The 22076-nt window shown below is 31.5% G+C and overlaps 2 protein-coding genes across 2 annotated transcripts in view; one reads left to right on the top strand and one right to left on the bottom strand.

The window, feature by feature from the left end:
- The window catches only part of LOC134686816 (glutamine-dependent NAD(+) synthetase-like), a 29727-nt gene extending 24160 nt beyond the window's left edge, over window positions 1-5567 (bottom strand). The window contains exons 1-4 of the mRNA XM_063546621.1: window positions 5376-5567; window positions 2762-2822; window positions 2311-2427; window positions 1888-1941 (exon numbers count right to left, since the gene is read on the bottom strand). Of these exons, the coding sequence (XP_063402691.1) occupies window positions 1888-1941; window positions 2311-2427; window positions 2762-2822; window positions 5376-5460 (317 nt within the window). The 5' untranslated portion in view covers window positions 5461-5567. The remainder of the gene's footprint in view (window positions 1-1887; window positions 1942-2310; window positions 2428-2761; window positions 2823-5375) is intronic.
- A 193-nt stretch (window positions 5568-5760) lies between these two features.
- LOC134686815 (catalase-like) lies at window positions 5761-18545 on the top strand. The gene is made up of 12 exons (XM_063546620.1): window positions 5761-5895; window positions 8018-8189; window positions 9308-9418; window positions 10315-10445; window positions 10984-11034; window positions 11352-11531; window positions 12063-12254; window positions 12461-12613; window positions 13345-13483; window positions 13987-14138; window positions 15164-15340; window positions 17784-18545. Exons 1-12 carry the CDS (start codon window positions 5839-5841, stop codon window positions 17805-17807), a joined length of 1539 nt encoding a protein of 512 aa, XP_063402690.1. The 5' UTR covers window positions 5761-5838; the 3' UTR covers window positions 17808-18545.
- The last annotated feature ends 3531 nt before the right edge of the window (window positions 18546-22076 follow it).

Below are 22076 nucleotides of genomic sequence, written 5' to 3'. Positions count from 1 at the left end.
ATAGACATTACATTTAGTCTTAGATGCATCATTTTTTTATAAGTTGTTATTGGCTTTGAACTAGCTGTCAGTAAAATGCGAGTACTCTCAGATTTGTTCCTAGTGTCTTTTTGTCGCTGGGATGTACACAAGTACCCAGCCACATCCACATGTAATTTTTTCATCTGATGAATTAAGCCTTTTTCAACTGATTTTTTATAGTTTGTTCTTATGTTTTACTGTAAAACCACTGTCCCAGGTTAGGGGAGGGTTGGGATCCCCCTAACATGTATAACCCCACCACATTATGTATTTATGTGCCTGTCCCAAGTTAGGAGCCTGTAATTTGGTGGTTGTCGTTGGTTTATATGTTGCATATTTGTTTTTCGTTCATTTTTTAAAAATAAATAAGGCCGTTAGTTTTCTTGTGTGAATTGTTTTACATAGTCATTTTGTGGCCTTTTATAGCTGACTCTATAACTCTAACCAGGAATTATTGGACAATTTCCTCTATTTGTCGTCATTGCAGATTTTGTCTTAAGCTAGTTAGTTTAAACATATTTATTAATAGTGGATTGGGGAACAAGTTTTGCAACTTATATTAATCCCTTTCCACTTTGCGGGTGCGAGTGCTGCCTTGTAGGGGCATTAGCCTACTCTTTTTCGAAATCTACAAGGGTGTCTTTAACGTGCAAGAGATATGGCTCTCTTAAGCTAGTTGATCATCTTTATATAAAAAAGAAGATGTGGTATGATTGCCAATGAGACAACTATCCACAAAAGACCAAAATGAACTATAGGCCTTCAACAATGAGCAAAGCCCATACCGCATAGTCAGGTATAAAAGGCCCCGATAAGGCAATGTAAAACAATTCAAACGAGAAAACTAATGGCCTTATTTATGCTTATTTAACTTTCCATTTAAGATATAAGAACTAAGAATTATTATCTTACAATATATGTAGGTAAAACAAAAACCACCAGGTAATATATGATCATCTTTTCTAATCTAAACATCACTAAGTTAATCCACATTTATCTGACTGTATTCACATGAAAATATCATCATGATCATAAACTGGATTGTGCAAATAAACCGACACAGTTTTTTCTTTCTAGCAACAACATCTATTTTGCAACTATAACAAATATTAAAAAATCCAAACATACAAACCACACATCTTCATATATATATATACTGAGCCAAAAAAGTTTAGCAACAAAAATGTGAAAATGTAAATATTACAAAATCATAACAACATATAATTTTAATAATAAAGAAATGGAATTATGATATGTTAGAAGCAACATGAATGTTTATCACTCATATTCATAAGGATTTTCTTTGTATGGAGCGCGGGAGCGTCAAAATGCATAAATGAGTATAGTGTTTCTGAAAATCAATTTCTCAGCCATGCCCTTAGTGCACCAATGTGGGATTGACAAGTTTATTCCGGCTAAAAATGTAGTCAATGCATTACATTTTTAGCCGGAATAAACTTGTCACGTGTTGACGTAAAGCAAAAGAAGCGCTCCTCCCTCGACGATAGTTTATTTTTTGTCTACGAGATATCGACCTATCCTGTGCAGTTGCAATTTGTCGATATCTGTTTGTTAGTCTCTAAACTGTTGCCTTGTGCACATTAAATCGAACCATGATGTCAGCAACCCTCATTCCGGCATCAACCATTTCAAGACCGTTCTGACTGTCATTTTCGGGGAGGCCTGGTTGACGCCCCATGCAATTTTTTCAAAGGTGTTTGTGTTTTTCTTTAAATTACAGGTAAAACAAAGGAATATATCGATGATGTTTAAATAATTATTTCCAAAAACAACAACAAAAAATTTATAAAAAAAAAGTGTTGCTAAACTTTTTTGGTTCAGTATATATATATACCGGTAACTTACTTGTTCAGAAAGAAAACACGACAGTTATAAGCTATATTTTTATGCATCACTGGCCTGAAAATAAACAAAATGAATATAAATATATATAATGTAGATCACATGTTCATTTCAAATTATTTTTTGCATTTGTCAGATTTATCAAAGTTGTAAATGCAAAAAGTTATAAACTATTAAAAACAATGGTAATGTCTATATTGTTTAAAACAGTTACTGTAAATTCATAAATTATTAATATGTATTTATTATTGTGAAAAATGTGACACAGTTATAATCGCAATAGTATGAACCTTGTGTTAAAATTTCATTGATTTCTATTTACTTGTACTAAAGTTATTATTTTTGGAAATCATCCGTCTTCAGACGACACAATACCAATTTTAGGCCAATTTATTTATTAATTTTTGCTGTCGTATACAAACTTACATTCCAACATCACAAAGAATATCCTGTGTAACTGGATTAGTAAGAATCTGTCCCAAACTCTGCCATGAGTGTAAGAATGTATCACTCTCCAGAAAATGGTCTGCACATCCATATCCTCTACAAAAACAATTGATGCTATTATAATTTTTTTAATTTCAACATGTTCAAAAGAATATTTTCAAAAGGAATTCTTGTTAAAAAGTATGAGAAAAACTTTCAATATCTTAAATTTTCTAGTACTGGACAACTACACCCTTTCTTGTACACTAAATGTTATTACATGTATAAAGCAAGGGAGCATACATGGTAGAAGTTTTGATTTTGGTTTATAGTGGGTATTTCTATCCAGGTAAAAAATCAATTACCTGGTGGAAAACTTCTGATTAATGGTCATACATGTACATTTTTTGTAAAAACAACTTGAAATTGTTCTGCATCATATTATACTAACGTTATCTCCAGTTCAGGTCCTAATCTGTAAGTTGCACCAAGCTCTTTAGCCTTTTGAATACCTGAAAATGTAAACATCCAAAATGAAGACTTTTACAGGAAAATAATTGCTAGTTCAAAGTTACTGAATTAGCCATTTAATTATCATTTGTTGTAGTTTAGGAATAACAATAAATTTTTTTTCATTGTCAAATAAAGAAGTAACAAACAGTCAAGGATCGAAAATTGGCAGCATCAACATGATCAACAACAAAGAATTTTTGTGTTCAACATTTTAAACTTTTTTCTTCATATAGTTCTTGATTAATTTTGTTTTGGTGTTCAACATAATAAACATAAAGCAATTGCATACAAATGAGAATGATCTATCTCTTTCATCACCTGTCAGGTGTGTAGATCTTCAATGTACCTCTACAAGTGGTCATTAGTCAGTTATCCCTCAGGTTTTTAAAATTGTGATCAGGAAGTAAGTAAGTAAGTAAATTTTATTTAGAGTCGGCATATATATACATTACAACAGACAAAATATGAGCTCTGGTGAGCTCTTTAACCAACTAAAAAAGAGAAGACCCTTTAAATTTGAATTATAATAAAATAGGGCATGTAAGGGTTATGCAGTTACATGCAATAAATTATAATTGCTAACAAAAACAGATTTTGACTTCACCTTCTGTATGAGAACCCTTTATCCTCAACCATAAAATTGAGAATGGAAATGGGGAATGTATCAAAGAGACAAGAAACCGACCATAGAAAAAACAACAGCAGAAGGTCACCAACAGGTCTTCAATGTAACGAGAAATTCCCGCACCCGGAGGCGTCCTTCAGCTGGCCCCTAAACAAATATATACTAGTTCAGTGACAATGAACGCCATACTAATTTCCAAATTGTACATAAGAAACTAAAATTAAAATAATACAAGACTAACAAAGACCAGAGGCTGCTGACTTGGGACAGGCACAAAAATGTGGCGGGTTAAACATGTTTATGAGATCTCAACCCTCCCCCTATACCTCTAGCCAATGTAGAAAAGTAAACGCATAACAATATGTACATTTAAAATTCAGTTTAAGAGAAGTCCAAGACTGATGTCAGAAGATGTAATCAAAGAAAATAAACAAAATGACAATAAATATAATACATTAATAACAACAGACTACTAGCAGTTAACTGAAATGCTAGCTCCAGTCTTCAATTAAACTGATTGAAAGATTATGTCTTCATCATATGAAATCAGGCACAATCCTTCCAGTTAGGGGTTTAGTATCATACCATCATAACATATATGAGAAGAACATAACCCGTGTCTATAGCACAGATACATGGAATTATAGTTATCCCGTACCATTGTAAACTCATACCAACGTCAACTCGTACCACTTTACAAAAACTCGTACCAATGCAAACTCGTACCACTGCTAACTCGTACCAACTTATTTAAATGCATTTCAATGGTGTTTAATGATGTATGTAATTTACTTTCACTCAATACCTCTCAATTCTGTAAAATGTATATAATTTGAAAGTACAATGACCAATTTGTAGCTAATGTTCCCTGTCTATTGGATAGAAAATACCGTGGCAGATTTGCTTTGATGTTTCCTTTTAAAAGACTATTTAAACTTTTACTGATAATTATTGAATTTAATTTTTAATCATTCCAAAGTAATTTTTCATGAATAAATCATAGCAGTTAATCAAAATGATTTCCAAAATGACATTCTTACTTTTTATAAATAACAAGTTACAATGAAATGTAACCGTTTCCTGTTCCCGAATTTTCCCGCCAAAAAGCACATGGCTTACAACAATTGTAAACAAAGCATTCAATTTGTGATCATGGATTACAGCATTAATTAGTTTAATTTGGATATAGATATTCAACTTAATTTTAAGGTACAGTTAAAGCAATGTTTTTTCTTTCTTCTGGATTATAACTACTTTGAAAGATCAAAGCTTAAAAAATAAAGCTTTTTAGAAAAAACATTCGTATTTTTGTCTATAAAATCCAGTATAAAATTCAAGTAATTCAACATTAGTTTTATTAAGATTACAAAAAAATATTCGTAATTTTTAATATATTTTTGATGGTACGAGTTTGCAGTGGTACGACTTCCCAGTAGTACGAGTTAACTTTTTTGGTACGAGTTAACATGGTACGAGTTTTCGTTGGTACGAGTTAACTTGCTTCCGATACATGTATATCTAACATGTTAATGACAGGGATTAATTAACAATGCATTTGAGAATTTTACAATAGTGGTGTGTCATCATTAAAAAGGTTACTGATATCTACAAGTTAAAATAATGCATAATCCTAAGTTTGAGACTTTGTTAGCATTTCCAAATAGTAACAAGTTGTATACCATAATGAGGTTTTCAAATGAGATTTTTGAGATACCAACAACGTCAACAACTAGCAAAGTTGATGTCCACTAACAGATTTATTAATGTAACCTAGGAAGAACTTATTAGCAAGCTTTGATATTAATAGCATTCATTCTGTTTTCAAGACTGACAAGAGGGTGAAATGTTTTCAAGAAGAAATGTTTAGTCAAATGAACAGATGAACAGAACTTTTATGATCAGTCCATTTTTTAAAATGTTTCCATACTTTCTATTATTCTTGACAAATTCCCTTCAAAGTCCATTGCCCATTGATTCAATGTGCAAGTGGCGAGTGTCGCCGTTCTCCCCATTTTGGAGACCCTCTGTTTAATCGTCAAAACCAACTCAAGTTATTGATTATCAACTTTCTTTTTCGGTCACCGGAAGTTGTCTGTTAAATGTTTGATTAGTCCACGTGTTACTGTAGAAACTGTAAATTTTTTGTTTGTTTTTAGTTCTTTTCAAAATAACCTAAATATATTAGCAAATTAATATACTAAAAAGGAAAGATTATAATATATGCTCCATTCTAGATGAAAAATGCATATTTATCTGATTAAAATAAAAAATGCCAAATCGAACGCGACAAAATTTATCTTTTGACCTTGACCTGAAGTGGCCTAGAAATTACACAAGTACTGTTTGGACTTCGTGCAGTGTTTAAAACTGGAACTTGACAGGCTAACAAAATGGCAAACAGAGACAAAGCAACAAACCAACTTCTCAATTTTAAAGAATCACAGACGGTATGCTCTATATATTTACAATTAATTTACTGTTATGATATAGGGTCTGCTTTGGAACTGTTGTTAGCAGTGACACCCCTGTTTGCAGGACATTTACGATGAACTTTTTATATTACATAAAAATATCACAGCTTTAAAACTCTTTCACTATGTATTTCCTATGTCACAATGTATTAATTTGTATGATTAAAATGTGCAGGTATCAGGTCCGTTCGCGCCCAATATACTTTCGCACCTCGCACGTTCGCACCCAAGGTCCGTTCGCACTCTACACGTTCGCGCCCAATTTTAATTCAAATTCCAGTTGAATAATTGGAAAATCATGATTGTTGTTTTTAATTGCTTTCGTGTAAATACTGAATGTATTTATAGCTTGGTATGAGTTAAAGATTGAAGATTTTACATGAAAACACAAAAGATAATTGTTTTTAACAGCTTAATTTGGTCCCTTTGATCTAAAACAATAAAGTATAGCCATACACTATCATAACCAAAACATGATCAAAGATGATAACATTTTTTTCAACACACAAAAAAAAAAACGTAGTCAGAATCTCACTCCATTTTGAAACAAGTCAATGAAACAAAGTGTTAGCAATACACAAACCAAAACATGATTAAGAGTTATTCATCACAAAATAAAACGTTGACAGAATCCCAATTTATTTAGAAAGGAATATTATTATTTTTAACAATACACTATCCAAAACATAATTAAGATTAATTCAACACAATAACAAATGCTGTCTTACTTTATTTTGAGACAACGAAAACAAGTTATTAAACCGAAAACCAATTAAAATTGGACGCGAACATGTAAGGTGCAAACGGACTTTGGGTGCGAACATGTAGGGTGCGAAAGTGAAAGGGGGCGAACATGAGTGGGTGCGAACAGGAATGGGCGCGAACAGACCCGGATTCATATGTGCACAATGATTAATAGGTGTAGGACTCACCAGTATTTGGGCATGTTGGGAGAGGGGATAGGAGGGGTCCTGATCCTGAAAATCCTGGGCTTAAAAACCATGAAAACATGGAATCCTGAGGTGCCAAATTTCAAGAAATTTAAATTTTGACATTCTGATATCCAAAAAAGAATTCCCAGATCCCTTAAGGATTAATCCTTAAATCCCGAGCTTAAAAACACCTGATCCTGGAGTTCTGATAAAGGTCCTAGAGATAACAGTATTTATGGTATTGTAAATTAATCTCTGACGGCATCAATAGGTAATTTAATGAGCCCTAAATTAAGTTTTCTGATGAAGCGTAAGCTGAGGCAGTAAAGAGGTATTTGCAACCATCAAATCACAAATTGACAAAATGATTGACAATGATTGATGCTGTCATACACTGTAGCTTAAAATAAAATATTTTATCGTCATTCTAATTAAACTGACAAAAAACCAAACATTTAAAATTTACTACAGGTCATCTGTGTTTGCAGGTGCATTTTCATATCATCAATTTGTGAATCGATGTCATGAAAATTTGTGACGTTAAAAGATGAATGTTAGCAACAATTTTGCATTATAATTAGTTTTTAAATATGTTGTTGTAAATTAATACAACATGTACATGCGATACAATTGTATGCTGAACTTAAACCAAGTTTTATATGACTTGAAGGTCAACAAATGGAACTCTTTCTTAAAGAAACAACTAGAGTTTGGTATACATGGTATATATGCAATCTTGTTTCAGCCTATTTTCAAATGTTCCTTTTAATCCATGTCATTAAATGTGATGGAACCACTTGAGTGGTCTAGTTGTAGCATGCTTATGGCTCTGTGATATTAAACAATGTTAAAATATTGTTTCCACAGCAAGAGTTAAAAAGACACAATTTAATAACATGATTAAATTGCATCAAGCATAGTCATGATGGTGTTATGTTTAAATTTAGCCTTCCACATGATGGTCATTATTCAGCATTGTTTTTGTTCAGATTTTTTTATTTATAACTACCAATGACTACCGTGCCTTAGTTAAATATAAGCAATCTATGATTTGTAAAATTGTTCTAAAATTCAGTACATTTATATCATGTTTGTAAAGAGATAAGGCAGAAAAAACTGACATGCAAGAGTAAAATTATATTTTAATGTTTTTTTTTTACTTTCAGAAACCTGATGTCTTGACAACTGGAACAGGTGCCCCTGTTGGCACTAAAACAGCCACAATGACAGTTGGACCAAGAGGTCCAGTCCTGTTACAAGACTTTGTCTTCACAGATGAAATGGCCCATTTCAACCGAGAAAGAATACCAGAAAGAGTAGTACATGCAAAAGGAGCTGGTACATACATTATACTATTAGTAGGAATCTATGATTGAATGCTGTACTCAAACACAATAAACATTATTAATACTACATGAACATTTTTTCAAACTTAATATATTCTACAATTACTAAATTTAAGCAGTTAGTGCTTTGACGTAATCTAGATTATGAGATTGTTAACCATCACATAAACATTCATGTTCATTTGTTTAGAAGGTTTAAATTTGTAACCAATCTTTCAATATTACAATGTAGATTAAATTTGTACATGCTGCCATTAATAGTTTTAAAGTAAATTTATTAATATGATTAATCATACCTGTAATTACATAGCATATTACATAATTTATTACAATTAAATAATTGCTTAAAGAAGTAATTTAACTTGTTAAACATGACTATTGTTAAAACTCTCATTCATACAGGTATGGAAATGGGGAATGTGTCAAAGAGACAACAACCCGACCAAATAAAAAAAAAAAAAACAGCAGAAGGTCACCAACAGGTCTTCAATGTAGCGAGAAATTCCCGCACCCGGAGGCGTCCTTCAGCTGGCCCCTAAACAAATATATACTAGTTTAGTGATGCATTAATATATAATATAGCTTTGTCATCATGGTCATGTACATTGTATATCATTTTTGGTCAGAACATGACTTTTCGTTTTACACTACAGCTCATGTCATTTTCATTTTTCTAAATGCAATTTACATGCAAATGATTAAGTTATACATGTTTTTATATGGCTTCTAGATTGGATACTGTGGATTCAACCCCAAAACCAGACAAAATCTAACATCTTTGAAAATACAGTATTTTCTCAATCCATGAAAATTGATACCCATTAAATAAGATAGATTCACATAATTCTTTTTCATTTTCTTTCATCTTAAAAATTGACCCAATGAGCTCCAGATAAGAAGCATAAAGATCTACAAAACTGAAAACACTTACCAAAATTATTACCAAATATTCAAATATTCCCAAAAGTCCTCAGTACTCTTCAACTATGTATTTTATTCAGCCTTTAGATCTCTTTGATTTGAAATTCACTGAGGAATAATTTTTCAGGAATGTCACTAATAAGTGTTAATGAGAACCCTGTTTACAACATATTCTGACTTATTTTACAGGAGCATTTGGATACTTTGAGTGCACACAAGATATTTCCAAGTACTGCAAGGCAAAACCATTTGAATTTGTTGGTAAAAAGACACCTCTAGGAGTTAGATTCTCAACAGTTGGTAAGTGTCATTTTTATATGCACCACATGTTCCTCATTTTTATGCCCCACCTACGATAGTAGAGGGGCATTATGTTTTCTGGTCTGTGCGTCTGTTCGTCCGTCTGTCTGTTCGCCCGTCTGTCCGTTCGTCCGTCTGTCCCGCTTCAGGTTAAAGTTTTTGGTCAAGGTAGTTTTTGATGAAGTTGAAGTCCAATCAACTTCAAACTTAGTACACATGTTCCCTATGATATGATCTTTCTAATTTTAATGAGCATAGATTATGGTGTGATAAAATTATTTCAAATCTAATAGGAGCATTTAGGATCTTCAAGACATTTTTGAAAGGCTACAATTTAAAAGCCAAAGTCTTATAGAAATCTAGATCTAGAACCAACCATTTCACAATTTTAAAATAAACATGTTATCTTACTTTAGAAGGATTTTATTTAATGAACAAACAACACATACACTTTTATCCATTTTGATCTCCTGACTTGTTTGAAATACAAATTTAAATTGGGAGTCATCCACATGTTCCAACATGGCTCTGGTTGTCAAGCAACAGAAGCTGTAAATATTTAAAAAAAAAGAATAAGATGCTTTTTTACATGTAATTATTGAATGTTACATTGCTACATGATTTTATACAGAGTAAGCTCCCATATTCAGTTAGGATTTGACTTTATATTCATTTACATGTATCATGTTTTTTCTTGTCTTACTGATTTTTAATTTAAATCATTTTTTGGAAAACTGAGAGAAAAATTTACATTTGAAGAGATATTTTCTGATTTATTTGAAGAGATATTTTCTGATTTATTTGAAATAAAATCAATTTCAGATTATTTTAAATCCAGTTAAAATGAAAAATTTAGAACTAGAGTTATCTCCCATTACACGCTGTTTTATTTTTAGGAGGAGAAAGTGGTTCTGCTGACTCTGCCAGGGATCCCAGAGGATTTGCTGTAAAGATGTATACAGAAGATGGTAACTGGGATCTAGTGGGGAACAATACTCCAATCTTCTTCATCAGAGATCCTATGCTGGTATACAATAGTTATTTTAGCAAAAATAATCCATGATTCATGGGCAATTGGTCTAAGAATTTTATAATATGTTAAAAGTATAACTTATGTTATAATACAGCAAATTCCTTTACTTATAAAATAAGATGACGTGAGGCTATTTTGAATGGAACTATTGGAAGCTCAGTGTATGAGAATGAACTTCAATGATTTTAATGGTACAGGTCCAAAAATTGGAATGGATATAATTGAGATTTTGAAATTGTTATTACAATTTAGTAAATTGATCTACAGATTTATTTTGATAAATTAATTTGAATAATTTCTAGTACATTTAGTACAATCATGACAATTATGGCAATTTGTGTTGATGTTTTATAAGGAAATTGTAAGTTTGGCAAAAAATATATTGTTTCTGATGATACATGTAATGTAAAATCAGTCATACTTTCTTACAATTTCAATTTCTTTCTAAACCAATCTTTGCCCTTTTCCATTTTGAGAACCTTGTTAACATGGTTAATTTATATCCTACATTATGATTTTTTTTAATTTTCAGTTTCCAAGCTTCATACATACACAAAAGAGAAACCCAGAAACTCATCTGAAGGTAAAGCATATATATTATAAACCAGATATTAATGAATTATCATAATAAACTAATGTATTTTTTTTTTTATAAGAAATGAAATTGAAAAAAATTCAAAACAGATGATATAGATTTCAGTAGAAACAGAACACTTTCATTTACCAACTAAATCAATGAAATGGATGAAACCTCAATAGTATACTTCCTGTATTATTATGAATAGACTTACATTAGGAATTATTGAGACAAACACTGCTAAATAAATGCTTGTAAAGATTCAGAAGAAAATAGATATAATATCACAATTTTTGGTAACTTTATTTTATCTTTTTTTTAAGGATCCAGACATGTTCTGGGATTTCATTACACTTCGACCAGAGACAACCCACCAGGTGTCCTTCCTGTTTTCTGACCGTGGAACCCCTGATGGATATAGACGTATGAATGGTTATGGTAGTCACACATTTAAGACAGTCAACAAGGACGGACAGGCATACTACTGCAAATTCCACTTCAAGGTAAAGTTGATTCCTATGATAAATTTTACATGACTTTTTCTATATAGTAATAAGATGATGGTATAATCAGTAGAACTACCAACTTTGCTGAATTCTTTTCCCCCTTAAGAGGTATTGACTTAACTCTTGCTATACTCAATATTTTAAATTAGAACATTTAGAAATAAAGTAATGTATTTAAGAACAGACTGAAAAATGTTAATTTGAAGTACATTTTTGTGGAGACTGACATAGCAATCCAAGATTCCCTCAGTGGTGTAACTGTCAATATAAGGTTCAGTCTGTGAATAAGTTTCTTTTTTACTTGTCAAATTTTCATTGAATTTTATGAATTTTGGACAGATGCTAATCTTCAAGACAAAGAAAAATAAAATTCTGTGTTTTATTGTTAAATGACTCACCTTTTAGGTCAACATTACACTTTAACACTGACAGCAGCAATCACTGGCAAGACACTGTGTTCTGCAGAACCATTTAAAATTTGTTACTACAGTCATCATGATAATGGAAATGTTTTTTTCTTCTTTTCAGACTGACCAAGGTATAAAATGTCTGAGTGCTGAGCAAGCAGACAAGCTGTCTTCAACTGATCCAGATTATGCCATCCGTGATTTATACAATGCCATCTCAGAAGGGAATTTCCCTTCATGGTCAGTGAACGTCCAGATTATGACTTTTGAAGAGGCAGAAAATTTCAGATATAATCCTTTTGATCTTACAAAGGTAAATCAGAAATGCAGAAATATTCAGATAAGCTATTGATCTAACATTTGTACAATTTTACACATTTTATCAAAAAGTTACTTGTCTTTTTTGTCACCATATTTAAGGTCTGTGTGCACAAATTTCATCATTTGTTTTTAAAAATTTACAGCATTTAAATAGCCTTTATCTTATCTTATTTGAATTATAATTTTTAATGTTCACAGATTTGGCCTCAAGGAGAATTTCCTTTGATCCCTGTTGGAAGAATGGTTTTAAACAGGAACCCAAAGAATTACTTTGCTGAAGTAGAACAGATAGCCTTCTCTCCTGTTCATATGATTCCAGGGATAGAAGCCAGTCCAGATAAAATGTTACAGGTAATTACCTCAGGTAGATCCAATTACCCCAAACTAGACAAAGTTGATAGTGGAATAAAAATTAAAAAAAGTTCATAGTGGAATAGGTAAAAATTTAGCATTTACTGATACCATAAATCTACCTCCATTAGGGGACATTCCACCCCCAAAACCACCTCTGTAGAAGCCAGTCCAGTTTAATGTAACAGCTAATTACTTCAGGTAAATCACTAGTGCAATTAATAAAATCCACAATATAAAACCTTGGGTAACTGACTTAATGCAATAAACAATACCTCAGGTAACGCTACAAACTTGAGTTACTCAAGTTTCGTTAAACTTTATTTTTTATTTGTGAAGAATTGTTATACTATGATTTGAATAGCTTGTAGAACTCATACTTTGAAATTTTGTCTCATATTTTATATGCAGAATGCTTGAAATATTATTTATTAATCTAACATTTCTATCTGTTGAGCAGCAGGCAAAATAATAGTTGAATTCTACCATTTTGGATTAAATTTTGGAGAAATACCCAAGAATATTGTCCTTAAAGTCGTGAAAGTTCCTATGAATTAAGACATAATATTTGAGGTAAATACCTGTTAACTCATGATAAACAGCTGGATACATTTTACATGTTCATTGACAACAGATAGTTACCTCTGGTACACATTTTGTTTCATCTCAGTTTATAGCCTGTGACAGACTCATATAGTGTATATAGTCATCTATTGTTTTCTTTGTTTCAGGGAAGATTATTCTCCTACTCAGACACACACAGACACAGACTTGGTAGTAACTACCTCCAGATACCAGTCAATTGTCCATATAATGCCAGAGTTAAAAATTACCAGAGAGATGGCCCACAATGTGTTGATGAAAACCAAGGTAACAATCTTGGACCTACTGTTGAACATGCTTTAATTGCTCAGTTAATGACAGTTATGAAAAAGTATTGAAAGAGACAGTGGTTACTAAAGACATTCCAATACCTCTTTAAGAAGTCCTTAAATAATAGTTGAATGTATGTTTAATGTTTGTTAATAATACATGAAACCAACTGATTTATTGAATGCTTGCTTTTCTGTTTAAAACTCATTACTGATTTCGGCCATTTTGTTTATTTACATAAAAATAATTTTCCTCAGTTTTATTGGGAGAGGTGCCCCTGCTATTGTGTAATTAGATACCGTATAGCGGGTTATTTTCGCGGGGTGTTAATTTTCGCTTATTTTCACTGATAGAACAAAATCGCCAAATTAAAATCCGCCAATTTAAAAGTGCACATGCAAAGGTATTGATAAAAGTGTAGAATCCGCCAAAATAATAACCGCCAAAATATCCCGCTATACGGTATGATCTTATAAAGTTTGAATTATTTATCTTCATAGCTGGAGCACCTAACTACTTCCCCAACAGTTTTACTGGACCACAGGACAATCCTCAGTACTTAGAGTCTAAATTCAGCCTTAGTGGTGATGTCAAACGTTATAACACAGCTGATGACGACAACTATTCACAAGTTGGTGTATTCTGGAGAAAGGTAGGTATCCATGGAGATATTTTTATTGGACTTATGGATTTTATTATTCATTGTCTTTTTGTTTTTTTTATTTTAGTGAAGTACAGATAACAAGAATTTTCATTAAATGAAATGCTAAAGCACTAAACTTAAATTAGAATCAGAATAATTTTTGCCTCATGTTCAGTAGCAAATATATTATATTATAATACTTGAGAGACTTAATATGATTTCCAATCAAAAAACTTTTCATAGATCAAAGGTCCAAGTTGTGAAGAATTATAAGTGACCATCATGACCATAGGTCCTTTAAAAATGAGTAAACCCGTACTATAAGCTCTAATATATAATAAGCTCTAAATAGCCCTGATATGATAAAATGTGAAACATTTAAATAAAGAAAATGATATGCTACAACAATGAACCAAAAAGAAGTATGACTGACAACAACCACTGTATTTGAGGTTCCTGGTTTTGCATCCTTCTATTCTATGTAAACATATACTTTTAAATAAATGGGTAAAAACAACAATTCCTGCTTTTTTAGCAATAATACCAAATAATATTTGAGAATGTAGAACCAACTAGGGTATCTAAAAACAATTAGGTTGTCTTAAAAATATATTGGTCTGTTTGTGTTTTAATAGACATCATCTGTCGTTCAATTTTATCTTATATGTGTTTGTTTATCCATACACCTCATAGATGTTTTTATTTTGCAGTTGAATAAGTAATGACCTGTATTCACTATTGTGATAATGAACATTACAACACAACCTTACGTGATTGAGATTTTATTCTATAAGAAATTAGAATTTCATTGATAAAGATCTGAAAAAGCATGTAGAATTTCCTGATGCACATATTATTTACTGCTGGACTTAATGCACAAAACAGTAATTGCTGAATTTAATGCACAAAATATTTGCTGCCGAACTAAAAGAAGCCATTAATTGATATTATCATGATGATGAAATAAGGTGGCCATAAACAAGATTGTGTTTGCTAAATTGATTAGTGATGTGTTTTTTATATTTATTTTTAAGGTACTGAACCCAGCAGAAAGACAAAGACTAGCAGAAAATATTGCTGGCCATGTTTGTAATGCATCAGAATTCCTACAGAAACGAGTAATCAACAACTTTGGACAGGCTGACCCAGAATACGGACAAATGATAAAACAATTATTAGATAAAATTAATGCCAAAAAGAGGGCAACACAGGTTAGTGATCTAGAAATGGACATATGGGCGTATCATGCGCTCAAAGCACAGTTCTTTATTAAATCTGTCAAAAACCTACATTAAGAGTTTTTATACGACCGCAAATTTTGAAAAAAATTTCGTCGTATATTGCTATCACGTTGGCGTCGTCGTCGTCGTCCGAATACTTTTAGTTTTCGCACTCTAACTTTAGTAAAAGTGAATAGAAATCTATGAAATTTTAACACAAGGTTTATGACCATAAAAGGAAGGCTGGTATTGATTTTGGGAGTTTTGGTCCCAACATTTTAGGAATTAGGGGCCAAAAAGGGCCCAAATAAGCATTTTCTTGGTTTTCGCACTATAACTTTAGTTTAAGTTAATAGAAATCTATGAAATTTTGACACAAGGTTTATGACCACAAAAGAAAGGTTGGGATTGATTTTGGGAGGTTTGGTTTCAACAGTTTAAGAATTAGGGGCCAAAAAAGGGCCCAAATAAGCATTATTCTTGGTTTTCGCACAATAACTTTAGTTAAAGTAAATATAAATCAATGAAATTTAAACACAATGTTTATGACCACAAAAGGAAGGTTGGTATTGATTTTGGGAGTTTCACTCCCAACAGTTTAGGAATTAGGGGCCAAAAAGGGACCTAAATAAGCATTTTTCTTGGTTTTCGCACCATAGCGTTAGTATAAGTAAATAGAAATCTATGAAATTTAAACACAAGGTTTATGACTATAAAAGGAAGGTTGGTATTGATTTTGGGAGTTTTGGTCCCAACAGTTAAGGAAAAAGGGGCCCAAAGGGTCCAAAATTAAACTTTGTTTGATTTCATCAAAATTGAATAATTGGGGTTCTTTGATATGGCGAATCTAACTGTGTATGTAGATTCTTAATTTTCGGTCCCGTTTTCAAATGGGTCTACATTAAGGTCCAAAGGGTCCAAAATTAAACTAAGTTTGATTTTAACAAAAATTAAATTCTTGGGCCTCTTTGATATGCTGAATCTAAACATGTACTTAGATTTTTGATTATGGGCCCAGTTTTCAAGTTGGTCCAAATCAGGATCTAAAATTATTATATTAAGTATTGTGCAATAGCAAGTCTTTTCAATTGCACAGTATTGTGCAATGGCAAGAAATATCTAATTTCACAATATTGTGAAATAGCAAATTTTTTTTTAATTAAGAGTTATCTTTCTTTGTCCAGTATAGTAAGCAAGAAATATCTGCAAGAAATTTTTTTAATTGGAGTTATCTTTCTTTGTCCAGAATCAACTTAAATCTTTGTTATATACAATATACAATGTATATTCACTTTTTACTACCAACTGATAAATTTAAATAATCTTTACCATTCAGTGATAACAAGCAGTTTTTTTTATATCTTAATATTTTATGATGTATTTAAATGAGTAGTAATTGTTGCAAACTCCATTAGAATATTTTAATTGAAATTAGTTTTGGAATAAGGGAAAGGGGGATGTGAATAAAAAACTGGGTTCAATTTTTCTCATTTGAAATTTCATAAATAAAAAGAAAATTTCTTCAAACATTTTTTTGAGAGGATTAATATTCAACAGCATAGTGAGTGCTCTAAGAGAAAACAAAAAAATTAAGTTCATTTGAATACATTCATTCTGTGTCAGAAACCTATGCTGTGTCAACTATTTAATCACAATCCAAATTTAGAGCGGAATCCAGCTTGAATGTTGTGTCCATACTTGCCCCAACCGTTCAGGGTTCAACCTCTGCGGTCGTATAAAGCTACGCCCTGCGGAGCATCTGGTTCAATTATGTGTGTATCAAACACTAATATAAAAAAGAAGATGTGGTATGATTGCAAATGAGACAACTTTCCACAAGAGACCAAAATGACACAGACATTAACAACTATAGGTCACCATACGGCCTTCAACAATGAGCAAAGCCCATACCGCATAGTCAGCTATAAAAGGCCCTGATAAGACAATGTAAAAGAATTCAAACAAGAAAACTAACTGCCTTATTTATATAAAAAAATGAAGGGAAAACAAATATGTAAAACTTTGTCACTTTTTTATGTATTACTGAACATATTGACTTTATATTAAGAACCATCTTGTGATGATGAGTGAGTGGATTTTTGACTGAGAATGATTTAGTCAGTCACATGTTTGCCCATACTAAGAATCATTTTATATGAGTGAATTTAATACTTTCCTCACACATTTACAAATGAACAGAATAACAGCCTTACAGCTATGAATTTGTATCATAGTTAATATATGAACCCTTATTGGATCTGTCAGACACCTACTTTCTGTTTTCAAATAAGTAAGGGTATTCTTAGCACTACAATGCTGTTAATGGTTAAGGTATTTAACTCAATTTCACATTCTATAGCTAATATGATATAATTTTATTGTTTACAAATTAAAGAATGAAATATAGATTAATATAATATATTTTTATTTTTAGGTTGGAGTTCCTGCCAATTTATAGATTTTATAAAAGACTGGTTAAAAGCGTTAATGAACTATGTTGTGATGGATCAAAACAATCGTAATTGTAGATAATGAACATATCATGCTGGGAATATTTCCTGAAAGCTATTATTTTTAGTATTTAGATTATGCCTTTTAAATTACTGAGATATTATTTGTTCTTGTGCAAAAAGAAAATCAAAATCAGACAAACTGAAAGTAGGTTTATTTTGTATTCATAGAGAATATAGATGTAAGCTGACTGGTATGTAATTATTTGTTGATCAATACAATTGTTTCATTTATAAAGCTGCTTTGAAACAGTATTAATTGTATGAAACAAATTGGCAGATTTTGTAAAAAATATTGTATGTGTAAAGGATTACTGTTTTGAAATCCCTGTATTGATTGAGAGTTTTTTTTATAAATTTCTTAATCTAAGTTTCTATTGTAAACTGTCTGTAAAATGATAATGTTTTTTTAAGATAAAGTTTTCATTTTATTTTACCCACGAAATATAGGGGATTTTTTTTTACCATTAATCATAAAATTCAGTCAGTTTTGGAAACATTGTTATTTTTTCAATTAAGAGTGAATAAAGAATAATTTTATATGAAAGCTCTAGTTTGAAAATTCTTTAAAAATGAAAATGGAAATTGGCTTGATATAAAGAATAAAAACCCATATTGGTTAATATGCAATTTGCCATCTATGAATTATTTAAATTCAGTAAATGTAAAAAATGTTTTGAAACTAACTTTAAACACAGACAAATTTTTATATTTCTTTAGTTGTCTACTATTAATTTTTTTTTTTAAAGTTTTTAATAAAAATTGATTATGTGAGTGTTATGTAATTGTTAAATGTGATAATAATTTATGCATACTTGTTAATGAGAATAGTTATTGTATGATTCATAAATGTACATGGAGATGTAATAAACAGAAATAAATAAATATTTCATGTTTTAGTAATTCAGAATGGAAAGTATCATTATCCCAGATTTCCTGCCATCCAGAAGTAAAAGCTCAATTGGCTGTGTTGGATGTATAAATAATCAGCCACAGACGGTCATATAAAATGAAAATAACATGTTATAAATTCTATAGGTCTGAAGCGATTTTTGTAAAAGGAACATATAACTCTGAGGAATGTTCAAAAAAGAAAGTCCCTTATCAAAAGGCAGCCCTCCCAATTTCTAGCTCGTCACGCTTGTCAACCTATTATTCAGAACCCTCCAGCTGCCTCCTTTTATTATTCATATGCGACTGACCTCATACGTGAACTTCTTAGAAAGTAATGAGTAAGCAGTATCCACTAACTTTACTATGGATGATGTTAGCTATATACTAGTAGATGATGTTAGCTATATACTAGTATATGATGTTAGCTTTATACTAGTAGACCATGTTCTCTCACTCAATATTTAAAAATTTCGTGACTGTTGAACGCATCTATCCCATTAAAGATATTAAAGCAAGAGTTCCAAGTGGTGAAATTGAAATCGTCCCTTTGTAAATTTTATGGACGTCATCACGAGTTGGTTGACCATTTCGTAATATATCTGTTTCACAGTTGATAACCGAAATTAACTAAAGTTCCGACCCCTTTCTCACGATGAAACTCTTTATCTGGTTTGTTCTAACACATGCAACAGGACGGGGTGGAGCAGACTCTTCTTATCTTTCTGGAGCACACCCTCAGTTTTAGTGGGATTCGTTCAAAAATAAATATAAAGCAACCATCTTCAATGAACATAAAATAAATGAAATAATAAAAACGTTACCAATTTTTCTGCACCAATCAATGTCTCTTCATGCAATGGCACTCTCAGTATAATGATGATTATCATGAACCCCCTTTTCAGTTTCCCTAATAGTCAGCTAATCATGCTACACCAGCTGTACTCATCATGTTGCTCATAGTGAAAACAACGTATGTGATAAGTTTTAAAGAATTGTCACAATAGACAAAAAAAAAAGGTGTAACAAAAATACTCCAAACAAATTCAAAAAGGTGAATTTCATAAAAACTGGCATAATCAAAGCTATTAATAGACAGAACAAATGAAACACAACTGGAATATAATATTCCCGACTTGGTTCATGTATTTCTTGAAGAAAGTGATGAGCTAAACCTAGTTTAATAGCAAGACAAACCTCACACTTGTATATTGAGGTGGACATCATTGGGTGGATAACCTAAACAGGTAGACTTAATAGGTTAATGTGACAAAAACGAAGTACAGATTTAAAGATACAATAATAATCAATAATTGGAATTGGAACATAGCCTTGCTTATATTTGACATAGATATTCAATAACTGTCAACCATTTTGTGATGAATTGTGTCTATGATAACAAGTAAATAATATAGAGGCTATAATTCCATTTTTTTCTAAGTCCCAATATCAACCAACCCTCATTATCTTTTTAAGGAATGACTACTATTTTTTCTGTCTATGAAGAAATAACATAAAAAATGTGATGCACACGGAATAATGCGCGTAGCCCCACATTTTTTTATGTTATTTCGAATAGACATAAAGCATATTACAGTCATGTCGTATAATTTAATTATAAATTCCATTTTAAAACGTAGAAAACCTTGAAAAAACGTTGATGACGTCGCGGTCACATGACTGAACTATGTCTATGGGCTCTAAATAACGTCAGCCAATCAGAAATTGCGTTACATCCAAAATTAAATTATATCTAGATGCTTATCAAGGTATAAGACACACTTGTCAGTATCTGGTGTATACTAGCTGTTGTTATCTCGATAGGAGGTCAACTTCTTTCATGACGTTAAAGGGAAGTGTGAGATATAACAGTAATACCCGTAAAACATTTTCAAAACACCAAAAAAAAATTATAAAGTAAAATCACTAAAATATCACACTCCGAGGAAAATTCAAAACGGAAAGTCCCTAATCAAATGGTAAAATCAAAAGCTCAAACACATCAAACATGTCAAACGATTAAATAACAACTGTCATATTCCTAAATTTGTACAGACATGGTGAATTGGTTCAACCTGGTTTATAGCTAGCTAAACCTCTCACTTGTATGACAGATGGATACAATTCCATTATATTGACTATGATATGTGAACAAAACAAATAGCCACAATAAGTAAAAATGCAGAAAATTGGGTACAGCAGTCAACATTGTGCCTTAATCTAAAACACTATGAAATCAAACAAATATGTACCAAAATCATAAAAAAGCATATAAACAAAACTGTAAGACAAGAACACAGTATAACTCAATTTCAGGATGTATAAGAAAGATCCACGTCAAATGAAGCCGTATTTGGCAATGTTTTTGTGAATTATTGGTTCCCAAAGCTCATTAACATTCTTCTTGTTTTTGGCTTTCTAATATTTAATCTGAGCGTCATTGAAGAGTGTTATGTTTTTTTATATTTGTAAGTACTATTTTACAATTCTGATTTTTTTTTAATTCTTTTTTTTTGGGGGGGGGGGGTATAAAATAAAAGTAAGATATAGAATATGAATGTATATGTTGGTATTAAAGTGTCTAAGAGAATTTCTCTGGTGAGTTTCTCCAATAAGCGGTCAGTAGTGCTGTATACTTTTGCTTTAACCATAAGTTATGTTACTTGTCCGGAGACTATTATGGTATTTAAATGCACAAGACCGTAAAACAGTTTCTCGCTAGCTGAGAAACAGACTTGCTGTATTGGTTAAAAGATGATTGTAAAACGTGTATATAATGTCGATCTCAGTTGTTCTCCATCATCACACCACTGGAGGAGTTATTGCATTAGAATCACACCTGTCAAATTAAATGCAGTTAATATACTGAAATAGCAAGTATATTTTTTTTCAAATTTGAAATGGTAAATATATTCTTGAAATGGGGAGCATTATGATCATGTCTGAAAACACTCTGTTTCCATAATAAAATTTCTTCGTCATTAGTTCTAATGCATCGAACACATTTGTCGTTTTTACCGTACAGCCGATAGCATTAAGTGTGTAGTTAAAGGTAAATTCATTGGTTATTTTGCTTATTAGCTGAACTGTGACGTCATTATTATGTTAGGTAAACTTCCCTCCTTTGAGAGTAGATTAGTCTAACAGATAACCAATCTTTCTGTCTGTATGACTATAGACTACTTGAAAAGGTGGGTAGTGTACCTTACCTAATAATGACACGATTCAGCTACCTAGCAAGCTAACCAAGGGTTCTACCTCTCCCTTCACACTGAATGCAATCGGCTAGAATTTATGCCCTACAAACTTAATTGTAAAACACACCA

This window comes from Mytilus trossulus, chromosome 10 (genome assembly GCF_036588685.1).
Source record: "Mytilus trossulus isolate FHL-02 chromosome 10, PNRI_Mtr1.1.1.hap1, whole genome shotgun sequence".
Taxonomy (NCBI): Eukaryota; Metazoa; Mollusca; class Bivalvia; order Mytilida; family Mytilidae; genus Mytilus; species Mytilus trossulus.
Note: the sequence above shows the minus strand (reverse complement) of the source record. Positions and strands in the feature narration are given on the sequence as shown.

What these genes read in the sequence shown, in the direction of transcription:
- LOC134686815 (XM_063546620.1), top strand. Translation starts at nt 5,839, where the DNA reads ATGGCAAACAGAGACAAAGCAACAAACCAACTTCTCAATTTTAAAGAA. An exon ending in AGTACATGCAAAAGGAGCTG is followed by an intron (nt 8,190 to 9,307) that starts GTACATACATTA and finishes CTTATTTTACAG; the next exon opens with GAGCATTTGGATACTTTGAG. An exon ending in GTCCAGATAAAATGTTACAG is followed by an intron (nt 12,614 to 13,344) that starts GTAATTACCTCA and finishes TCTTTGTTTCAG; the next exon opens with GGAAGATTATTCTCCTACTC.